At 39.5% G+C, this 24,239-nt stretch overlaps 1 protein-coding gene across 1 annotated transcript; it reads right to left on the reverse strand.

The window, feature by feature from the left end:
- Nucleotides 1-21,043, reverse strand: LOC113008166 (sacsin-like). The gene is given in 9 exon segments (XM_026145385.1): nucleotides 1-955; nucleotides 957-6,305; nucleotides 6,307-11,054; nucleotides 11,167-11,255; nucleotides 12,454-13,885; nucleotides 13,969-14,115; nucleotides 17,562-17,673; nucleotides 19,540-19,627; nucleotides 20,869-21,043. Coding segments are annotated over 9 exon segments (12,852 nt in total). The 5' UTR covers nucleotides 20,898-21,043; the 3' UTR covers nucleotides 1-97.
- Between the last annotated feature and the right edge of the window lie 3,196 nt (nucleotides 21,044-24,239).

Below are 24,239 nucleotides of genomic sequence, written 5' to 3' on the forward strand. Positions count from 1 at the left end.
GATGCTAAATAATATTTCAGCTTTAGATTGTAGATATCATCCTTTTAACACGTCAAAACACAGTCACACTAATTGATAGTCCATCTGTCTTAAATCCTTAATTCACATATGCTTCTATTTTATTAAGGAGCTCTGATGCCTTGTTCAGTGCCAGCATTTCATTCTCTGATCTGAATCGTCCATTCGGTATGTGGGGATATGGATGACAGTTGGGATATTGAGTCCTTTTGGGATCCACCCCGAGTGTCTGCAGGTTTTTCACAATCTCAGGCAGATCTCTCAGTTGGAGGCTGTAGCGGGAAACTTGTGCAGCAGTGGCTGAAATTGAGCTGCTGTTGGGGCGTTGTCCATTTCTTTTATAGCATGCTGCTATAAGAGACTTTTCCACTGCTTGATGGACCTTAAACAGACACCACTCTGTGCTCCCTCCACCAGTGTCTTTGTGAGCTGCATTGAGATCGCAGCGAGCCTGTCTACACCAGCGTCTGGCCTCTTCTCTGTCTGGCCTTGGGACATTTTCATTGTGGGTCCAGAAGTTGTAGGAATGGAAACCTCTATAGCCTCTAGAGAACCTCTCTCGACTATTTCTGTGATACCTGGCCTCCTGATTCCACTGTTGATAGAAGCCTCTGAAATTTGTGTTTCTGCTTGAAAAGGTCGATCCTGCAGCTTTGGGTTTGCTAAGCTCATCAATTCGATTCTGTAAATATTTGAATGCCTCATTGGCGAGAGACTGGCAATCCGGATTTTTGTCAGGGTGCCACCTGAGGTACAGTCTCTTGATGGCTTTGTGCCTCTCCTCCTCAGGAAGCCTCCAGATCTCTGCCAAACATTTATCAATTTCCCTTTTAGCTTCCTCAACAGAGGCTGGTAAAGAATTTGTTGATGATTCAGAAGAATGTGGCACAGCTCCTGTCAGTGGTTCCAGCTCCATGCAAGTGTTTTCTTCTGGTTTTTAGCGTCTTCTTCTGTGGTCCTGGCTCTATGCATTTCCTCCTTTCTGTTTTTACCTTCTTTTCTCGTTTAAACTGAAACAGATCAACACAGCTGACTTCAGTGGGCTCATCTTCTCCAATATCTATTTTGTATCTCCATGAATATCGTCCATTGTGACCAGGCAGTTCTTCAACAATAACTGCATAAATGTACTTGTCATCAATGCTGTAGCCAACATACTCCCCCTCTTCAAAGTTGTTGAGGACATTCATGTCCAAACAATCATGCCATTCTTCTGGAACCTCTGTCCCAGGGGCTGCTGGACTAAAAGAGGAACTTTCAGTTTCAGCACTGTCACGGATCTGATGTTTAGCCAAAGTTTTCCGAACATCTTGCAGATCATCACACATGAGGAGTTGTCCCAGCACTGGAAGGTGAACCGATGCAATTCTGTTCCCTAAAAGAGCATTAATCTCTTTTGTCAGTGTCATGATGACTTCATTTATTACCTTGACAGCCATGTCATCATTGTGCTTTAAGTAAAAGGTACACCCTTGTTGCCCTCGTTCCACAAAAACATCATTTTCTTCATCAGTTTTGGGAAGTGGCTGTTTATTGAGCCAGAGTGTTGTTTTCAATGTTTTGCAGCAGATAATCTGTATACTGCCAAAAATCTTCTGACATATGTTAGAAGCATCTTCTTGTGTTATTTTGCCTTGCAACTGCTCTCTAATAAGACAAATGAATCCATATTTAAAGGCTCCTGAGGAGAGATGTTTAGCAAACCATCCGCTAAATTCACAGCCAGTCCCAAGTTCACAACGCTGCATCTTTGATTCCACAACTCTTTCCTCTGTGAACTCAGACAGCATCTTTGGCTGAAACTTCTGAGGCAGAAGTTGCAACAGCTGATGATGCTTGTATTTGTCGTTGCCCAAATAACATTCACTGAGTTTCTCAAGCAGCAGGAACTTGTTCTCCAGCGCTTCTTCCAACCTTTTGGTCTCAAACACTGTGTCATTGTAGCAGAGTGTGGATGATGGGTATAATTTACCATCAACTGCAGGAAGATACAGAGTCTCAACATTTTCAAGAAGTGTCTCATTTCCCTGAGCACTGATTAACTTAAACAACTGCTCAACAGCTCGTTTCACAGTTCTCAGCTGGTTTGAATGTAGTTTTTGTTTATCACAGGAATCAGCGTAAACTGCTGCCAAAACATTACAATATTGCTCTGCAGTAGCTTCGTTCTTCACACCAATTTTCTGAAAGAACGGTGCATACATTGCATCTTCTGGAGTAATCTTGTACAGATATGGTCTGAAGTCACGATCATAGGAGAGCGACAGACACACGTCATCAGGCCTCATAAGTTTTGTGTCTTTTTCAACCAACACAACAGGAAGACCAGCCAGCTGGTTTCCTTCAAATCTTTTTGCTTGCAGGTAAGCGTACGAACTTCTGAACACTTTAGCTCGTGTTTTGATCAGCTGGTCAGTTTCACATGGTGACTGACAGATGTTTCTTATGTTACTGGTTACACAGTTTGGAGGTGGTTCTTCATGAGCTCCTGCATTTTTCATCATCTGCAGAAGTTTCTGTGTTGTATAAACTGGTAAGTGAATAATTGGCATTGAGGACCAAATCAAATCTTGATGCTCTGGATTTTTCTCAATCAACGAGCCTCTAATTTTAACAGTAGTTCCTTCAGGAGCAAATGGTTGGTGGTAGTTGGACAGTTCTTTTCGAATCATAACTGGAAAAATGAATTTGATGTCAGCAATGCTTTCCAGCAACCTTTCCTTGTTGTCTTTGGGATCACATGCTTTATTTAAGGCTTCCCTGAAAAGTAATGATGATTTCAGTTTCATGTCTTTGAGTCTTCTGTTAACTTTTGCTTCTGATTCCAGCTGGTATGCAAAATGTATTATCTCGTCCGCTGACACAACATGCTTCATTCCAAGTTTTCTGACCAGCTCTTTTGCTTTTTCTGTTGTGTAGTCATCTCCTTCACACAGTTCAGTCCAAAATCTCTCAGGTACAAATTTCTCGTGGGGCAACATCCGTTTGTACAGCTCCACTCTCTCATCAAAGTAGTATGATGCAGGCTCCAGTCTACCTTGAGAACTGCGAATCAGTTTCACTGTCTTCAGTGAGGAGATGATAATTTTTCTTTCCTTCAACGAATAATCTAGTGACAGCAACAGTTTGAGGCTGTGAAGAATCTGTGACTCTGTGAGTTGGTGCACAACAGGTAGAATGAACTTCATGAAATACTCCAAATCATTCAGGACCTGAATGTTGAGTGTTTGTGACAGTGTGTAGTTCTCAGAGTTGTGTTTCAGAAAAATGCTGCCGGTGTTGGGCAGGTTGAACAAATCTGGAAATTTCACTGAATAAACGCTGTTGAGAACATAAACCTTTTTAGGTCCATCAATCCTCACTCGTTCACCATGTGTTGTTTCAAATATTGGTAAGGATTTGAGCTTCCTCACATACTCTTGGCTGACTTTGGATTTGGATAATCCCGATTGCAGGAACATCTGAAACTCTTTCATATCATCATTTGAAAGGTGGGAAAACTCTGAGCGATTAATGTTGTATACTTGATCCAACACTGAGCTTTCATCATCTACATCAAGAAGTTCATCTTGTAGACATGAATATATCCATCGATCCATCTCAGAGAAGAAAACATGATCAAACCTCATAAAACCAAGTTTGAAGAGGATGCCTGATATGTCTTTGTGTTTCTGTGAGGCAAACACAACACTTGACATGTGTTTCATTGTTTGCAGGAAGTGCTTGTTTTTCAACCTTGGACACACAACAGGTAAAATGTAGCAGTCACTGAAGAGTTTCCTCACATCACTTAGTGTCAGGCTTTGTTCATCAACTCTAGAGGTTGGTAGTTTAATTTCACTTGTTATGAACATCCAAAGTGATTTCAGCCACTCCAACATTGTCTCATTTGGGACATGAAGACCACAGAGTGGATCAACATAGCAGTTCTTAAGAAGATGCTGAACAAATGGTTTCAAAGCTCTTGCTGCACATGGCAATGTTAACGTTTTGACAAAGTTAAAAGTTTGTAGAAGACGAATGTGCTGAATGTTTGTGTGATAATCTGCAAATGTTTCCTCACAGCCAAAGAAGAGATTTGCATATCTTGATATCCACTTGGGTGACTGGGAGTTGAAAACTGTCAATACTTTATCTCTTGTGAGAAGAAGTGGAAGCCCATCAAGTAAATTTGAATTGTCTTGGGTGACCTTTTCTGAGGAGAAATCTTTTAAACAAAAACTCAAGAGCTCTGAACATCTTGTTTCATCTTTGATCAAAGTGGCACTTATGGGTAAAGGTAAATCCTTATCTGTTTGGGTTGGATCATTGAGAGGCTTTGCTCGTAAGAAAATCTGCACAGAGGAGGGACTGACCTCTTTCACTTCAACCCCAGCAGATCTGAAACTTTTCCAAATCCTCTGCATGTTTGTGGAATAAGGAACCAGCTTCATTCCAAGATCTTCCAAGATGGCCATCAGCTTGTAGTTTGTCAGGTTTGTCAGATAAGGGTCCTCAAGTGAGTCTGTTTCACTGACATTACACCAGTCAAAAGAGTATTCTTTAATTTTTTTATCTGCAATTTTCTGTGTTGAGCTCTTCATCACAGGGATTACATCAAGGCCTTTTTCTTTCAGTGATCTGTATACTCCATGTATCATTTCATGCCAGTCTGGGCAAACATCCTTGGACACAGTTGGCCAAAAACACAAGTATTCTGTTCTGAAACATGAGCCAATAAATGCAAGGGAAACTTTCTTGACTGTGATCATTCGCCTGATGTAATGCAGGAGATCTGCATAAAGCGGAGCAATGACGTTCTGTTTCAAAATCTCATTCCAGTTTGATTTCTTACTCTTCCCATCTTCTTTCCAAAGGCTTCTCCTGGCAGAATCAACCTCAAAGTTTCCATTGACATGTACTGGCAGTCCAGTTTTCCCTGGCAAAGGAAGTGAACAAAAGGCTTCTCCTTTAAAATCCATGAGGTATCCTTTTGTGTTCACACGTGCAGCTAATGATGCTTGGGGAAGTTTGTCTGATATTTTCAAGAGAAAATTGTATTTGAAAGAACCAAACTGTTCTGCAACAATCCACTTACTTTGTCTTTTATCTGAGGTGGAAATCACAGTTTCATAGAAAGTCTTGTGCGGTGTTACTGTTTTGTCTGATTGCAGTGCATTTTGTAGATGTTTTACAAAAGCATCTTTCTCATCCCGACTTCTTTGTGGCAGAGTTTTTTCAACCTCAAAGATGGTTTTAAGTTCTTGTGAATCTTCACTGATTTCATGGACTTTGATTTTGCAGATGTTTTTCAGAAAGAGAATTAGTCCTTCAGGATCTTCAGACAGAGCAGAGCACAGTTCTTTCATGTCGCGGTCAGTGACTCCTTGCTGTGATATTTTGGAGGCATTTGCATTTGTACCCATTCTCAGAGGTAATCTGAACATGGTGCCCTCTTTAAGAGAAAATTTGTCTGGAAGAAATGATTTGTAGACATCTACGTACATTTCTTTGAAAGTGTCAGCTAGTTTATAGCCAATGCCATATCGCTGGTTATTTGAATGATTTTCAATGTATTTTTGATTGGGGTCAGAAATGCAGAGTACTTCATCTCCTGTAAGGATCGAAGGGCAGTCAGTCAGATGGTAAACAGAGTTGAATCCAACGCCGTACTTCCCTATCTTCCCTGGGGTGCTGTGCTTTCCTCCCTCTCCCAGCTGTTGAATTCCCTTAATGTCAGCATCAGAAAACACTTTGTTGTTGAACACACAAAGTGCTGGACCCTGGAGATTGTTCCATTTCTTCCCAAATGTTTTTACTTTTCCATGTTGTCTTTTGTCCCAGATGAAGTGAATTTCTGTTGCTTCTGCATCATCAGCATTTTGAATGAGCTCTTTAAGGATATCCTTCTTTGATGGATAGGCTGAAATTATGTTTTTAATACGAACAGTCAGCTGTTCCTGCTGTTCAAAGTCAAAAGCAAATGGTGACATGTCATCAACTATGTGGTTTTCCAGAGTATGATGCCTTGTTGTTTTGATTCCAAGGTGGCGAGCCATAACACGTGGGATATTCTCGTGACACAATGTGACACCTGAAGTGAGTGGCATCCATGGGCTGTCATTGTAAAACAGCTCATTTGCAGGTTGCAAAACTCCATGCTCATTGGGTATCAGACAGTCATCCGTGATTTTCAATTTGGCCTCAAAAATCCCTTTATTTAAAATTGTGAGGACAACTGAGAGATCACTTTTTGGTAGGGGCTTATTTACATGTTGAGCTTTTAATTCTTGCAACACAGTTAGGAAACTGAATTTTTGTGAAATGTTTTTCAACACCTATACATGTCCAGAGGTTCCTGAAGCTTGTGAAGGCAGCTGGAAGTACGTGGAGATAGGGCTTTGCTTCAAATTGCCCGTTCTCAGCTACACGGTCGACATTCACAAATGTATCGCCAATGAGGATAAATGGAAATGAACTTGCCCAGTGTGGGATGCAAACTTTTCCAAAATGAGAGATCCACTGATCCAGAAACTTATAGCACTCAGATGCTATTTTGTAAAGCATGGATCTGTCAATAGAGTGTGCTTGTTTGCTTGTTTGGTGCAACTGCATAAGAACCATTTCTGGTTTCGGAGTGCTGTGAACTCCTAAAATCAGTAGAACTGGATCTGTGTTGTGTATGTTTAGATTAGTATGATCCAACACTGGTTGTGTCATGTTAACGAGAAGAGAGCATTTGTCACTAAAAACATCAGCGGGCCTTTTAAGTGATATATTTCCTTCCATTTTTGCATCACCAGGTGAATATGCTGGAAGAAATGCAGTTGTCCTCAGTGTTTTCCAGTGGTGAGACTCTATATCATAAATGTGATTCTTCATCAGTTCAAAAAGGCACCTCAAATGCACAAATGCTTTCTTTTTGTCAATGCTCCAGGTTTTATCAATTGTGCCCGCTTTCTCTGTGATGTCTTCCAATGGGAGATGGTCATTTGCCATACCGAGTTCCAACAAACGCTGAATCCTTTTTGGAGATCTGAAGTCATTCTCAGATCCATCAAGCAAGCGTCCCTCTTTTGGTTCAAAAAGACAGGCCACTTTCCCTGTAGGATTCACAAGTTTCCTGACATGTTGGAGCTGTCCACCCTTTGTGGGTATGCATGCATAGCAGAGCAGCAGATTGTCAATTTCTTTGATATGAAGGTCAATAGCATGCAGCACAAGGGTATCTCTACTCTTCGAGTCCATTGTAGTTAGGTTACTGAACACTGCTTCTCTGTAGAACTTCTCCCAGTTCCATGTCCTGTTTTGTAAAACCTTTTCTAGGCCAGCCTGTTTGAAAGTATTTCTCAGCCACAGTGGAAGAGGAACAACATGATTGGGTCCTTTTGCATATTTCTGACAAACTTGCACTGCAAGGTCACCAATCTTTTCATCATTTTCAATGCTCTCATGAAGAAATATGGCATTGTTCATTGAGAACCATTGTTCTCCATCACTAAAGAGCTCTGGACCAACAGAGTCATCAACAATGGTTGAGTAAAGTGCATCCACTAAAGGCTTGAAAGTTTCAGTCACTTTCTCTCTCTCAGGCCAAAAGGTGTGATAACAGTAACTCACCAGCTGCTTATCTTCTGACATTTTCTTTAGTGCCTTGAGTACAGTAACATATGCTGTCACTACTGGATCCTGAAGGAGAGCTTTGTTCCAGTCATTTTTCACTCCAGTTTCCCACAGACCTTTTCGGTTGCTTGTCACAGCAAATGTGCCATTTACATTGACAGGAAGACCCGTGTGAATGGGAAGAGGAAGGAAGCAAAAGGCCTGTCCAACAAGATCTGTTTGTAATGTGCTGAATTTTCCAGTTTCTGGATGATTTTGCAAGGGCACAGCAATCCCTCCAATGGGCAAAGAGAAACTGGCCTGCTTGTTTTTGTGAATGGCCATTTTAAAGGACTCATCTGTCCCAAAGCAGTTGTACAGGAGCCAGAGCTGAATTTCATTTTCATTAGACTGCTGACTGGATATTTTCACAATGCTGAATTTATAGCAATTGATTAACTCTTTGCATTTACCATCAAGTTTCATCAGTGATTTCTCAGCATGACGTTGCTTGGACACACTGTTGTCATCAGGAATCTCCATTGCACTCACAGTAGTTTTTGACACAGAGAAGATGGTCTCCATTTCATTTTCTCTTGGTGGAGTTGATCCATTGTGTGGGATATTTTGGAGGGATAATGTAATGATGTTCTTTAAAAAAAGCAGATGGGTTTGTGAGTTTTTAGAAAAGAGATGTTGAAAATCAAGGATATTGGGTTTTTGATACACATTTGTGCTTATTTCTGATTTGACAGCCTCTTCTTCACTTCGGAAAGGTAGTTTGATCAGAGTGCCTGGATAGGGTTCAGGAGGACTTTTTCGGGTGAAATTACAGTCAAAAATGTTTTCATATGATCCAAACTGACCAGGAAAACAATGAAAGAATCGCTGTTGAGAGAGATCCAGCTTGATTCCAGGATTTGATTTATGTTTGATATGCTTTGTGAGATGAGTAACATTTGGATCAAGTATGAGAAGAGTGTTGCCACTAAGGATGGAGGGGACATCTGTCACATGATACACAGTGTTGAATCCAAGTCCAAACTTTCCAATTTTTTCCACCTTGTTTTCCTTTGAGGCTGAGCCAACTCTGACAATATTTTTCCAATCCTCGGCTGTGAACTGCTCATTATTAAAAGCCCAAAGACAAGGTCCCTGACAAAGAGCCATGTCAGGGTCAATCAGGCTTTCAGGTGCATCTCTGTGTACTCTGAAATCCACCAAGAACTTGCAAACATCTGCCCCAGCGTCCTCTGCATTCTGGATGAGCTCTTTGAAGATGTCACTGTCTTCATCGTACTCTTTAAGAATATTTTTTATCCTCATTGTTATTGGTTCAGATTGTCCACACTGCTCTATTCCTATCTCCTCTGGATCAAGGATGTGGGTACTGAGAAAACGAATTTCCAGCCATTCAGCCGCTGCTTTTGGGATTTCCTCATGTATGACATAAATTTCCTCTTCTCTGCAGTTTAGTTCTTTCAGTCCATTTTTGCTTACATCACAGAAAAGAGCTGTTGATCGTGGTTTAAGGGTAAATTTTCCTCCCTCAGCAATGACTGGCACTGGGATGTCATCCTGAACTGTTTTCTTCTCTTTCCAGAGCCATTTGAGAATTTCTGTTGACACTTTGACCTCTGAGGAACTTGCAATCGACTGTTGTCTTGCTTCAATTGTTTGCTGGATGGAGTACAGAATGCCCAAAATGTCTTCATTGGAAAGTACTGTTCTCAGGCCAAACCTCTGGAACAATGTTCTGTATGGCAAAAATTCATTCGGCATCTTCCCAATGTAAGAACTCAGATCTAGATTATTTGGGTATTCAAGAACCAGATCCTGGGGTGCAACAAACTGGTTCTGGGCCCATAGCCAGCATGTCTCATTGCCCATCATTGTAACAAATACAAAGAGGTTGTCTTGCATGTGTTTGTAAATGCTGTGCAGCTGTCTTTTGAAGTCTACATCTGTGTCAGGATTAACCATTTCCAGTGCTTTTGATTTCAAGACTGACAGATTCTCAGTCACTTTTTCAGGTGGTGGTAGGTCTTTGAGACCAAGTCTGTTGCTAACTCTGTCACTGAGCTTCCCTGTTAGTGGCATTACATGTCCAACAATGTCCTTATACACAGAATGTCTTATTTCATTTGGGCAAAACAAACAATACTTCTGAGATTTATCACTGAATTGTTTCTCACTTCCAGGTTGTTCACATGGGATCCATTTTAGCATTTTGAGGCAATGAAGTTGTTTGTGAGAAAACTTTGTCAGTAGATCATTACTTTCCACCATTTCCAACAGAACCTGACCTCTTCTCAGAGCCTCGATTTGTGAGTTCACACACAGTTTGTCAGTCAGCGTGGCAGCATGTAGCAAATGTTCAGGTGAGACATCCATCTCTTTATTCAGTAATCCGATTTCTGTTAAGCTTTCCAGCATCTGCAGTGAATGAGTGTATGAAGGCGGTGGAAAGAAGTCTGACTCAAAGATGACTTTAAAAGTCTGAATTCTTGGATCAAAAAAGTCAGATGCCTTTTTCAGCTGTCCATTCACCTCAATGAAGCTCAAGTCCTTACAGCTACATTTCAGGGATTCGTTTTGTGAGAAAAGCACCTTACCATGCTGTAAAACCCAAGTCATTGTTTTGTTAGTGTTGTCACTGCTGCAAGTGCCTTTCCTTATGCTGTCAACAAGAACACTGGCTGCTTCGGCGGTGTCCAAGAGATGAACTTTGAGCAGCTGTAACAGTCTGCGGTCAGTCTCAGTAGAACACTGGATTATGGAATCAGGCATAGGGAGCTCTGTTGGTACTGTTAGGCCTGAGATCAGAAGCACAGCTTGTTTTGATTGAGCTGCAACACTGAATCCTTTCATGGTTTGAAACAAAGGCAACTTCAAGAGAAAATCTTTCTCTTTTTTTGAGAGCGAATCCAGATAAGACAGATAATCTTTCAGTTCTTCTCGTGCTGTGTAAGAGGCGGATTTGAGTTCTGTGACAAGATGCTGGAAATCTAAATTCATCAGGACCTTCAAAACACTCCTTGGAGATGGGCACAGCACATATGAGTCAAGGTCTACATGCTTGAGCCACTCATTTCCTCTCACCACTGTGCCACCAACTTTGTTCAGCAGCTGAGTTATTTGGTCTGGCAAATTCAGCTGTTTACTTTTCTGAAAGATCAGAGTTGTGTTCTGCTGTAGTTTTGCTACTGATACAGTCTGACTGCCAGACAGAGGACTAACTGGTATTAGAGGTATGTCAGTGAAAGGACTTAACTCATCAAAATGATTGTTGAGAAACCTCCAGAATTCTTGAAACCAGTCCAAAGGTGGATGCTGAATGTTGCCGTTTTCCCATGTAACAACGTTCTTCCCTGTCTGCTTACAGTCTGGTGGCAAATATCTTCTTGTATATTCAGCTACACGGGATGCATCAACATTGATGATCTTGAAGAAATCTAAAGAACAGATCATAAAAATAAAGAGAGATTTTAAGAGCTGTGCTGTTTAAAAATGCATGTATGGTAGGTACAAATGACTTTCAGGTCTCTGCATACTACTTTGACCTACTTCTTCTGGCCAGTTTTTTCAGATGGGCACTGCAGGCTGGAGTCAGATCATTTGGGATGAAGAGGTGCTTACAGAAGGGCAACAAGAGTCTGCACAAAATTTAATTTTGTTAATTCAATTTAACAAAAACAAAAGTAGTGATATCTGTTGATCAAACTGTTAGGAGTCGTGTAATGGAGGCGTGGTCTTTTGCTCCACAGCAGGGGAGGGATGGTGCAGCAAGCCCGAGGACTAGTGCCAGGTAGCCTGGCAGGGCACGTGCATTCCAACTAGAAAAAGCTCCTCTTTTTTAGTGACACTGGGACTGGGAACTGGAAAGTTTGCTGGCCGTTGTCAGAAACGTAAAAACGAAACTGTTCACTGTAAATGAAACTCTTCACAAGCACCCTGTGCCTCACAAGCAGTGTTGGTCAAGTTACTTGAAAAAAGTAATTAGTTACTAATTACTGATTACTTCTCCGCGGCGGTCAGTGGGGGTTGGTGGTTGGGGTGGGACCTGTGAATTTCACATTCCCATGGCAGCTTGCTAGGTGCTTGCTCAGTTTAATTTTTCGCTGTAGAAAGAAGTTTTCATCCCACACAAAGTGTACAGCGGATGCTAATGTTTTTGTCATTCTTTACAGAATCAAACTTAAAGTAATGTCAGTACTTCCAAGTTTTAAACTCTACATGGTCGTTCTCTCTCCTGCATTCCATACTATTCATTGTTGATCTAGGAACGTCTGTTGCTGCCACGGACATCGCACATGCTTACATCATTGTCATGAGACACTCTCACAAACAAAATTACAGTGGTTTAGTAATGCAGTAATGCAGGGTGTTTACGGGAAAGTAACGAATTACTTTTTTTGCAATAGTACTCCTTAAATTACTTACTACAGATTACAGTAATGCGTCACTTGTAACGTTTTACTGCGCATCTCTGCTCACGAGTCATGACTTGGGTTTACAATTTCATTCAATATATGAATATTCTTCGAAATCTTATAAGCCCAGTGGATCTGTCCACCTTTTTTGGTGAACATAGTCGAACAGTAAATCAGGTCTTTTTGGATGTCTAATTACCAAAATTTCTGCTGCAATTAAAATGTGGCACTATGTCACACTATTCAGCTTATGCATGCTTTATTTTGGTTTTATCAGACGTAACGATAAGTGCTAGTTTTGCCTTAAATGTAACAAAACAATGGAAAAACTTGCCACTCAAAATAATAAAAAAAATGACAACTTCAGTTATACTTTATGTAACATTTATTTTAAATATTGATAGATGTATGAAAATCCTACCTTGGAAATTCATGGCTGTCAATCAAAGCAGTGTCTTCCTCTTTGTATGTGAAATATCTGAAAGAGCCATCACTGAGTGGAAGGAGGTGAAGACCCTCAAGTTCTTTGTATTGTTCATCACCTAAAATGTACTCCAAAAGACTGAGTTTGTCATCTTTAGTGATGTTATCCACACTGGTCCTGTGGAGAATGGCCCTGAGGAATGCTGGAGTCACATGTTTTAGGGTAGTAGGGTTTGGGTAGGCCTCATTTATAGCCTTTGCAACACTAGCTGGTAAAGTGACAAGATTTTCTCCACATGACACTAAAGCCCTTTTAATGGCAGACAATATGTTGGTGCTTGTTGGGCCATTGCAGGGGAAAACAGCTTCTGATGGAGAGATAAACTGTCTTTCATCTTTAGCAAGAGAGAGGATGGCCACGTTCTGTCTGAATAAGTGATGAAAAACATCCAGAGTGAGAGCATGCCATTTTTCTTTGTGTTGTATCTGAGTGAGATCTGGCCACAGATTGTACACAGAGGAAACGGGGAGGATAGATTTTTGGGCAAGTTTAATGGCATCTTGAATGATCTTGATGTATGCTTGTGGAAACACCTTCTTCATCAGCATTTCATTCCACAAAGCATGTTCATCATGTCTCTGGTCTTCCTCTTGCCATTTGATGTGTCTTCTATTGTCTGTGAGGCCAAAGCATGCATTGACATAAACTGGGAGTCCTGTCTTATTGGATTCATTGTTTGGAAGGGGGAGAAAGCAGCTCAGTCTGCTCTGGCTACAGTCTCTCTTCTCACCACAGGGGAATGCCAGGTCAACTTGAGGTAAAAAGCTCAACTTCTTTGTAAGCAAATCAAGATCTTCTGCAACGCCCTCTTTCATGGTACATGTTGTCAGAAGCCACTTTGTCTCTTTTTGGTCTTTTGAACTCACAGTTATAACTTTGAACCTTGTTAGACCCTCAATGACTGACTCCTCTTCTGGCTCTAAAACACCATCTGTGGGGACTGAGGATTTCACTTCAAGTCTGGTGTTAACAGCTCCATCTTCACTAATATGTAACAAGGACACAGAGGTGACATTCTTCAAGAAGAGGAGGCTCAAATCTGCATCTGCAATGAAGCTATCAAAAAGCTCAACCACTTTATCTGAGTCATACAGATTATCAGAAATCTCTGATGCTTCATTGCGTAAAGGAAATCTAAAAATTGTCCCATTGAAGTGCTGATCCTCCATGACAACTTTTGACCATCCATGTTCACATACAAGTGAGACTATATCTCTAAATGGTTGAAACTGATCATGCATATTCAGTAGAACTTCTTGGTCTTCAACATCATCCAAAGACCACCAAAACCCTCCATTTCTCTCTCCAAATATTTTTTCTTGGGGATCCATCATGCCAAGATGCTCTGAACTGAATATACTTGGTACATCTGTGGACAAAGTAAAGAAAGATATGTCAATGTCAACTGTTTATGTTTTCCTTGCCATGTGTGCTAATTATAGATAGTTTCACCTGTTGTGTGATAAACGGAGTTGAAGCCAATTCCAAACCTCCCGACTTTGTTCGGGTCATCACGCTTGACACTCCTTCCAGCCATCTGAATTCCTTGCCAGTCTTCATCAGTGAATGTGGCATTGTTGTAGGCATAGAGAGCAGGACCTTTGCGAAAACAAAACATGCTCATGGTGTATGTTTAAGGTATCTCTGCATTACTTGATACATTCTCTGTAAAAGATTGTTTTCGGAGCTGTGGTCTGTGGGTTCAGGAGGCAGTGCCAGGAGGCTGGCAGAGCAGCTGGGACTGATCTGGCAATTGGTTGGGCTATTTCAATAGCTAGCTGGGTCCAGACGAGAGAGGAGTGCCAGGAGCAAGTCAGCTGAAAATCTGAAGACTTGGAAAAACTATAAATGAAACAAAACGAGCCTATCCTGACTGCAAAGGGGCATTAAAAAGGATACATCTCTACACAGGTTGGCAGTCTGTTGCATAACCATTCAACCTCATTGTCACACCTATGGCCAATTTAGAGTTGCCATTTAACCCAGCGGTCCCCAACCCCTGGGGCACGGACTGTGAGTCGTTTGGTGAGTTGAGTCTCAGGTGTGAAATGTATGTTTTTCAGGGTTTTAATCGGTTTTATTCATTATTTTTTTTTATCGTTTTTATTGTTAACTCTGTTTCACTGGGTCTTTTCCCATGTGTTATGAACAGTGATGGGAATAACGGCATTACAAGTAATGGCGTTACTAACGGCATTACAAGTAACGGTGTCAGTAACGCCGTTACTAACGCTGTTACTTTTTTCAGTAACGAGTGATCTAACTAATTACTATTTCTATCGTTACAACGCCGTTACCGTTACTAACATGAAAATGTGGTCGGGTTACTATTTGTCAACAAACAGACGGCTGAAGCTGTGTTCAGCTTACAGCATCTTATATCAGTTGCATGGAAGTAGCTGTCTACGTAAGTAATCCGGGCGCAACAGCTTTAAGCAGCTCCGCGCGCCCTCGTGAGCGACTATCACTTTTTGGCACAACACCTGGAGCTAAGGGGGCAAAACAATCGCATGAGTGCTGCTGTTTGGCTGAGGAAGAATAAAGTAGTCGTGGTAAGCCAATCATATGACCACTTCAAGATGACAAAGCAACAAAGTGATATATACCAGTTTTTAATTGTGTTGATAGGCCAGAGTCATGATAAACAATATATACGTGGCGTTTTTCCCCCAATAGTTTCGTCACGTTAACTGTCTAAGGACAGCGCTAGCAAGCACTCTCTGCTTATGACCAAACAAAAAATAGCCCGTTCCTGTTGGTGGAAAAATGCACCATGTCGACCACTCAAAAGTCATATGGCAACATGACATTTGGTTGTTTAGGAAGAGGGGGAAGTTTTAGGAGTGACGGCAGGAGAGAGAGAGAGAGAGAGAGAGAGAGTTTTGAGTTGTGAGTTGTGAGAGATTTGTGACGTTTAGCATGTTTGGAGTGTGTAGTTAATGTGTTGTCTTGTGTAGTTAGTGTGTAGTGTTGTGGATAGTTTTGTGTTGTGTGTCAGAACAATGAGGCGACTGCTGGTAGAGAACAGGAGTGATACACCTGCTGTCAGGACTGCAGGTATCAGGCTGTGATGTTCTCCTTTACAGGGAGTGCAGAATTATTCGGCAAATGAGTATTTTGTCCACATCATCCTCTTCATGCATGTTGTCTTACTCCAAGCTGTATAGGCTCGAAAGCCTACTACCAATTAAGCATATTAAGGTGATGTGCATCTCTGTAATGAGAAGGGGTGTGGTCTAATGACATCAACACCCCATATCAGGTGTGCATAATTATTAGGCAACGTCCTTTCCTTTGGCAAAATGGGTCAAAAGAAGGACTTGACAGGCTCAGAAAAGTCAAAAATAGTGAGATATCTTGCAGAGGGATGCAGCAGTCTCAAAATTGCAAAGCTTCTGAAGCGTGATCATCGAACAATCAAGCGTTTCATTCAAAATAGTCAACAGGGTCGCAAGAAGCGTGTGGAAAAACCAAGGCACCAAATAACTGCCCATGAACTGAGAAAAGTCAAGCGTGCAGCTGCCAAGATGCCACTTGCCACCAGTTTGGCCATATTTCAGAGCTGCAACATCACTGGAGTGCCCAAAAGCACAAGGTGTGCAATACTCAGAGACATGGCCAAGGTAAGAAAGGCTGAAAGACGACCACCACTGAACAAGACACACAAGCTGAAACGTCAAGACTGGGCCAAGAAATATCTCAAGACTGGTTTTTCTAAGGTTTTATGGACTGATGAAATTAGAGTGAGTCTTGATGGGCCAGATGGATGGGCCCGTGGCTGGATTGGTAAAGGACAGAGAGCTCCAGTCCGACTCAGACGCCAGCAAGGTGGAGGTGGAGTACTGGTTTGGGCTGGTATCATCAAAGATGAGCTTGTGGGGCCTTTTCGGGTTGAGGATGGAGTCAAGCTCAACTCCCAGTCCTACTGCCAGTTTCTGGAAGACATCTTCTTCAAGCAGTGGTACAGGAAGAAGTCTGCATCCTTCAAGAAAAACATGATTGTCATGCAGGACAATGCTCCATCACACGCGTCCAACTACTCCACAGCGTGGCTGGCAAGAAAGGGTATAAAAGAAGAAAAACTAATGACATGGCCACCTTGTTCACCTGATCTGAACCCCATTGAGAACCTGTGGTCCATCATCAAATGTGAGATTTACAAGGAGGGAAAACAGTACACCTCTCTGAACAGTGTCTGGGAGGCTGTGGTTGCTGCTGCACGCAATGTTGATGGTGAACAGATCAAAACACTGACAGAATCCATGGATGGCAGGCTTTTGAGTGTCCTTGCAAAGAAAGGTGGCTATATTGGTCGCTGATTTGTTTTTGTTTTGTTTTTGAATGTCAGAAATGTATATTTGTGAATGTGGAGATGTTATATTGGTTTCACTGGTATTCTATTCTATTCTATTCTATTCTAAAAATAAATAATTGAAATGGGTATATATTTGTTTTTTTGTTAAGTTGCCTAATAATTATGCACAGTAATAGTCACCTGCACACACAGATATCCCCCTAAAATAGCTAAAACTAAAAACAAACTAAAAACTACTTCCAAAAACATTCAGCTTTGATATTAATGAGTTTTTTGGGTTCATTGAGAACATGGTTGTTGTTCAATAATAAAATTATTCCTCAAAAATACAACTTGCCTAATAATTCTGCACTCCCTGTATAGTAGACAGAAATTTTTGGAGTGGCACAAATAATTTGTGTGGCATCTTATTGAAAGCAGAACACCTGATTGTTATGTAAATAGTTTGAAATGGTTATAAAAAAGGGCTAAAAGGTAAATAGCTGCAAATAACTTTGTTGTTTGCAAAACTTGTGCATATGATTTTAAAATTGACAATTTATATTTGCATTTAAAGTTATGAAATATGATTAATTAAACATGTTTGTGGTTGTTACAGTAAAAAATATAACTTTTTCTACTCAGATTTTTATAACAAGGCAAAATAAACAGTTTATATTTTCTATATTCATCTTTTTAAATGTAGAAAACAAACAAAAAAGGTTTCAAAACTTCAGTTTTCAGTGAATACCTTGGTATTTTCCCAATTCTTCCGTCCAAAGGCTCTCAGTCCCATAGCTCCTCTCATCATGGATGAAAACCACTTCTGTTGCTCCAGCATCATCTGCATTTTGAATCAGTTCCTGATTGACAAATAAAAATAACATAAAAGTGATATGATCGATGACTTTGTTCCAAGAAGTGTTCCATCTCTCCAGTGAATCAGCATACCAAACACTGAGAGTGACTCATCTAAATGGGATCTAGCCCTGTTTTTATTAGAAATTTAGAATTCCCACATTAACATCAAAATATCTAGAGTGAAAGGAGTTTCAGATTCTGTTGTTAATATTTATCTGCTGTGTATAGTTGCACATTATTTCTTATTCTTTATTCTCCAACAATGACAACCAAAAGTGTTTTATGCTTTGTCACATGTTCATTATGTGTATTGATTTAAATCACTGGTAATAATGAAGGCTACATATATTTTATTGTTGAACTCTACTGCATTATATTTTTTCATATTTCACCTACCTGAGTGACATATGAAGGATATCTGATAAAATGTCAGCTCAGTGTGGTCAAATACTTAAGAGTATACATATTAGTATAGTACAGTATTATGTTTTTATTTACAGTCAACATCTAAGTTTCCATTTAGCTCACCAAGTCAAGTATCTAAGGAATGTTGCTTGCAATACATATGATGAAGTGCCTTGATGCAAATTTTGGGTTTGCCATTATTTTCTATATAAATAAAAAGGTATTTGTCTGGACACTGTTATAGTTTTTAAGATCTCTGAAACCAGTGCTAATGTCACTAACAAATCATTTTTGACACGTTTTTCTTTTTCTTTTTTTTTTTTATCAACAAGCTGTTTTGCCTGATGAGAACAAGATGATGTCTAAATAAAAACTAATACATGAGGACAAAACCAATCCATCCAATCAGAAGTAAAGTAAAATGTCAACACTTGAGAGCAATGAATGAATTTGATGGCAAGGAAAACAAGGTGCTTTGTAAACCGTGTAGAGTAACTTTTAGAGGTGAAAACACAACAAACTTTTATACTTTTTTGTTTTATTCACCTTGATCAACTTTAGATTTATACACACCTAAACTCTCTTAGTTTTAGTCTTGACTAAAACTAAGAGAGTTTAGGTGTCTAAATTATCACAACCTAAATGAGGTTTTAGTCAAATGACTATGACTAAAACGAAATTCAAGAATCAAATTAAAATTTGCTGTCAACATGAACAAATTGAAACAATAAAAAGAGCATGTCACTTGTGCTCACATAACAGAACACAAATTTGTAGCCTCAACAGAAGACAGAGCTTCAAATATGAATGTTACTGCAAAGTGTTTTTGTCACTGTAAACTACATATTTTGTTTTCTGTTCTCATGCTGACCTCCCATAAGGAACCCAGTATGAGTAGAGGTCTCTTTTTTCCCCTCTTCCACTTGCCCATTGTATTGTACATTTCATTGTTTTTTCCAAATTACTACCTGTCTCTGACCTGTCTTCCCACATCATGTCTTTGCTATATATGTATGGTCCGGGGGGTCCAATTTCACTGCAGGTGTAAACATTGCATGTGACAAGTTAAAAACATGAACATTATAACATTACTCACTGAAGTCCATCATGAGGCCTTGAGCTAAGCATATTTTGCTATCCTCATTTTGATGTTTTTTAGAAACCGCAAATGGTGGAACTCAGTAGGAAACCACACAGCTGACATTTTTTTAAACACAAGTCATTAGCCAGTTTCCACACCCGAGCCAATCATCATTTATAAAAGTTAGAATGATTATGTTTACAAAATACTTTTTAGTTAGTGTGGTCCAAAATGCTAATTAAGATCAAGATTAAGATAAGCATTTACTGAGGTCAGGACCAAGGGTCTGGTTCCCGCAAATTTCTAAAGAATAAGAAGTTTTTTGTGAAGTATTTTGTGAAGTGGCTGATATGATGGGCTTTTGGCAGAACATTACACCAACCTTCAAAATCTGTCCACCATCTGGATATCGACGTAGAATATCTTTCAGGTAGTCAATGAAGGGTGGTGCTGTGGCCCCAAAAGAAGTCCTAAAAAAAGCAAAATTGATGGTAAGAAACTAAAGAACATATAGTTTGAACTAAAAGTAACCCAAAATGAGTCCTCATACATTATAGGTGTAGATAATATTGTATTACTATACAAGTATATAATTACTACCTAGTATTTAGTATTTTAGGGAATTGGTTACAAATATACTATTTCATGGAGATCATTGAAGTTGTGCACTCAAAGACTAATAAAAAACATTTCATATAGGGGTTTGAATCTTTACACACTGAGCAGTAATTCACACTGTGTGGGAAAACAATTCCATGTCTTATCCAGTCTTATCTCTGTAATCAATTACAGAGATAAGACTGGAAGTGTAGGGTGTAACCGTGCCCCTCCCTATAAACAGGCACACAGTCATTATCGATTGCTTTCACCACGCAATTTCAATAATACTGTCAGTCAAACACTAGAAAACCTCCATGCTTATAATTTCCTTTTACCAATACTGACATGTTTTTTTCAGACACTTTTGCATCACAGAACAATTGTCTCACATTCGTGTAATGCAGCTACACTGAGTTTACATTAGGAGGTAATAAAATGTTGCAACATTGGTGAAAGCCTTTTTTTTTTAATTACAGAAAACAAACCAGTCACCAGTAAGGCAACTGATAAATAATCTGACCTACAAGCAAACTAAAAAATAACATTAGTGACAAAATCATATCAATATCCATCACTGTTCAAGATGCAGGAAGTGCTGCATACCATATCGTCCACTTTATCTGTGAAGCACTTTTAAAACCAACAGTAATAGGGCAAACCAAAGTGCTGTACAATACCACCAAATATAAAAGACAAACACAGCTTGCTTATATCAGCCTGTTTTTTTAAACAACAAACTGATGTCTGACCTTTGATCTGGCTTCTATGAGCTGTAACAACTTGACATTTTAGGATGTATTCATGAAGTGTGTGATTTAGCAAAGTTTTATCATTGTAATGTCAAAAGTCAACTTTGATTTTGGGCATAGCAATAGAGGTCAGGTCAAGGTCAAATCCTTAGCCAACCTAGGTAGTCATGTCCCCCAAGGTCTAGTACATTGTTAAGTTTTGAAGGCGATCCATAAAAAATTGTGGGTAATATAATGTTTTCAATGATTTTCACATTTGCTCCGATCTGATAGACTGCTAACAAACACACAGACAAACAAAAGAGACTTAATACACAATCACTCCCTTGAGGGTGGGGTGGGGTAGAATAAGGAAAACTCACCGAGCTTTCTTCTTTGCTTTCAGACTCATAATTCCTGCTTTGGTCCTTGTAATAACTTCGGGGTATTGTGACACATTCTGAAAAGTTTAAAACTTCTAAAACTTTTGCAATTACCTGCAAATATTTGCAATTATCAAAGGAAAAGAAAACAAAATAATTTGAAAAATTTGCAGAGAGTAACTGTTATTTAAAATAAAGCAAGCAAAACTCTGCCAGGGATTAAATTCTGCAGACTTTTCAGTACTATCCCTGATAAGCAGCCAGCCTCCTGGAAGACAGAAAAACAATCAAATATTAATCACCTAAAAAAAGTCCAAGACTGAAAGCTTGAGATTTTTTTTATTTGTACTTTAAAATTGCTTTTAGACACAAAGAAATGCCACAAAAGCTTCACAATTAAGAGCCATATATTTACTTGTACATCTTTTTAGGAGTATATGGCACAGAGTGGGAAACTGCTATTTACTGATGACATTAAAATATTAAAATTATAGTACCTCGCTCGTGAAAGTGAACGGTCCCATCTGTTTCAGTGATGATAGTGATACTACATTATTCTGCTTTATATAAAGACTGCAAGTGTCCAATCACGACGTCGCACGTTGGCTCCAGTCAAGTTTGGTCCCGTTTTCTCCGTTATTCATTTGGAAACGAAACTAAAGAAACAAAAGGAGCCACTGAGGTATTTTTTTCTCTAATGTTCCAGTGAAACGAAACTTTCTGAGCTCCAACAGGTTACCCTACTTCCTGTTGTTGTCCCGCCGCTTGCTAGATGATGCTGCAAACCCATTTAAAAAAAATGGGGGCGCTTTTTCAGCTTTATTGGACAGAACAGACGGAGCAGACGGAGCAGACACGCGGCAAACGCGGACGCTCCACGCCATGCGGCATATGTTCGTCCGCTCATCCTAGTGAACTATACCGGGCCCTCTCCTGCTCCCCTTTTTATTATTATTTTTAGTTTTTCTTTTTTTTTAAATCACAAAACGGGCTACAGCATGTTCTTGCAGGAAAACTATCAAATGTAACATTCAATCCTGCGCCTTTATTTTATGGTTTTTTTTCTTACTGCGTTTGTAAGATAAGTACTTACATTCTGTATATGCACGGCTCTGATATTCGCCTGTTAGACCCACTGAGAGCCAGCATCGGCGGTCCAAAGGCGTTACTAGGTTTTTGAAACATTGGGCGCTTAGCCCAGCCCTATAATCTTCTGGTTTTTCACTAACAATGTCATTCGTTAAGTAAATTATTCAAGATAGTTTATCTGAATTTTAGGATCACACCTTTATACATGCTCATTCTGGTTCTTCCACAGAAGTGGGTCGGACTGTACTTAAGTAGTTTTCAGGTATCTATATTTTACTTGAGTACTTATTAGCTTTTTACTTTTACTCCCTATATTTTAACACAAATATAATTACTTTCTACTTTTTACATTTTCATAACGGACTTGTTACTTTTGGTTAAGCGGTGTCATTTATAACGGAAATGTTTGGGAATTAAAGTGGGTTGAAAGTAGTTCATATGATGTGCTTTAAGAAATTACACATTTTAGTTAGTTTGCAGGACTGTGGTGAATTCACAGTAAAGATCTGTGTTAGACTGATACACAGTGGCTGTGGTTGTGATGGTCAGACTTATGTTACATCAAGTGTAGCAGGGATGAATTTGCATTTAAACTGGTGATGCTTCGATTCATTCACTGAATTCCAACTTTATACTGTCTAGTGTAAACACTATAGTGTCAGTTTAGGAAATGGAAATCAGTGCATTTAGGCATGTAGACATGGCCAAGATGACCCAGCTAAGTTCAAAGTGAGCATCGGCTGATCTGAGTATTTCAGAAACTGCTGATCTACTGAGATTTTCCCAGACAACCATCTCTGGAAGGACAAAAGTAGAATTAGCAAGCCTGAAAGAACTCCTCTAAAGCAGAGGAAAGCATACAGTCTTTACTTGACTGTGTACAGAAAAAGAAAAGATGGATTTTAAGCCTGGTTACCTCATTTACCTTTTTACTCTGTACATTTTTATGCCTGAACCTGCATAATTTGTGTCTACTACATTAATGTATTGCACTGACCTCTTGTGGTAAGATCTAATCATGTAACTGCTATGCTGTCTTATTTGTCAGTTACTGCCTTATGATGACTCTGAATGTCTCAATGTCAGCGACCTCTATCTCTGTATTTGATCACCGCTCTACAAAGGCACTATATTTTTTTGTACTATGATCAATTTACACATGTACTCTGCATACTGCAACAGAGCATTGGTCTTTTCAGCCATTTCAGAACTGCTGTGTTTGGAGTGCAATATATGATTTTCCATTTATAATATGTTCCATACTTAATCCTTTTGGAGCTTTTTAGGTTGTTAGGCAGGATAATGGTATCACATTGAATTTAAGGTGTTAAAAATACACAGTAACTGATGCTCATGTTAACAAATAAATAAAAATTTTAATGAGGAGCCACCAAATAAAGTATTTGGAGTAATGCTCAGCAGTTATTTAAACAGGTAATAGTTGGTAGACATGCTATTAAACTTGTGAGAAAATCTGTAGCTTTTTTTTTGGTACAGAGCCATCATTAAGGTTCCCAAATCACTTTTTTTCCAAATACAATTTCTTATCAAAATGCCTGAAAAAAGATCTGTTGCAGTATGTGAGTGCTCAGGGGTAATAAAGATCAGGTGTAAAGAATAAATTAATAAGACCTATTTATGCTTTACTTACAGGGACATTTGACTAGAACAGAGCTGGAGGCAAATCCATGACGGATACTTTTCCACTCTGTGTTTTTCTATCCAGGTATGAATTTACTGCACTGGCAGTGTGTTTGGGATCATTGTAAGGCTGAAAAATGAAGCTGTTGCCAATCAGACCCTTACCAGATGATACTGCATGCTGGAACAAATCTGACAGTATTTTTCTGTGTTGTTAATTCCACCAATCGTGACAAGATTGGTGCCTTGTGAGTTGCCAAAGAGTTTTGAACAGTATTGTACACCCTCACATGAATTTAAGATTATTGTCACTATTTAACTGTTCTATATAAATATGCTGGCTTTTTGTTCGAGAATCTTAAGTTTAAACCTCTTTCAAACTCCACAATCACATAATACAATCATGCATGTTTAACGTATGTAAGTTACATCCAATATTTTTCTGGTCAGGTACGACAAACCCACCTGGGTAATCTGCAGTTTCCCTGGTGGGTTTTCCTTTTCTCATTTGTGAAATATTAAATTGCTGGTATCCGCAGAAAGTTTAAGTTTGGATAAAATAAAAAATTATGAATAAATTAACCAAATTCTATAGTGACTCTATTTCACACATGCGTATAAGCAATTATTAATGAATTAAA

The sequence above is a fragment of the Astatotilapia calliptera genome, chromosome 16 (assembly GCF_900246225.1).
Source record: "Astatotilapia calliptera chromosome 16, fAstCal1.2, whole genome shotgun sequence".
NCBI classification, from domain to species: domain Eukaryota; kingdom Metazoa; phylum Chordata; class Actinopteri; order Cichliformes; family Cichlidae; genus Astatotilapia; species Astatotilapia calliptera.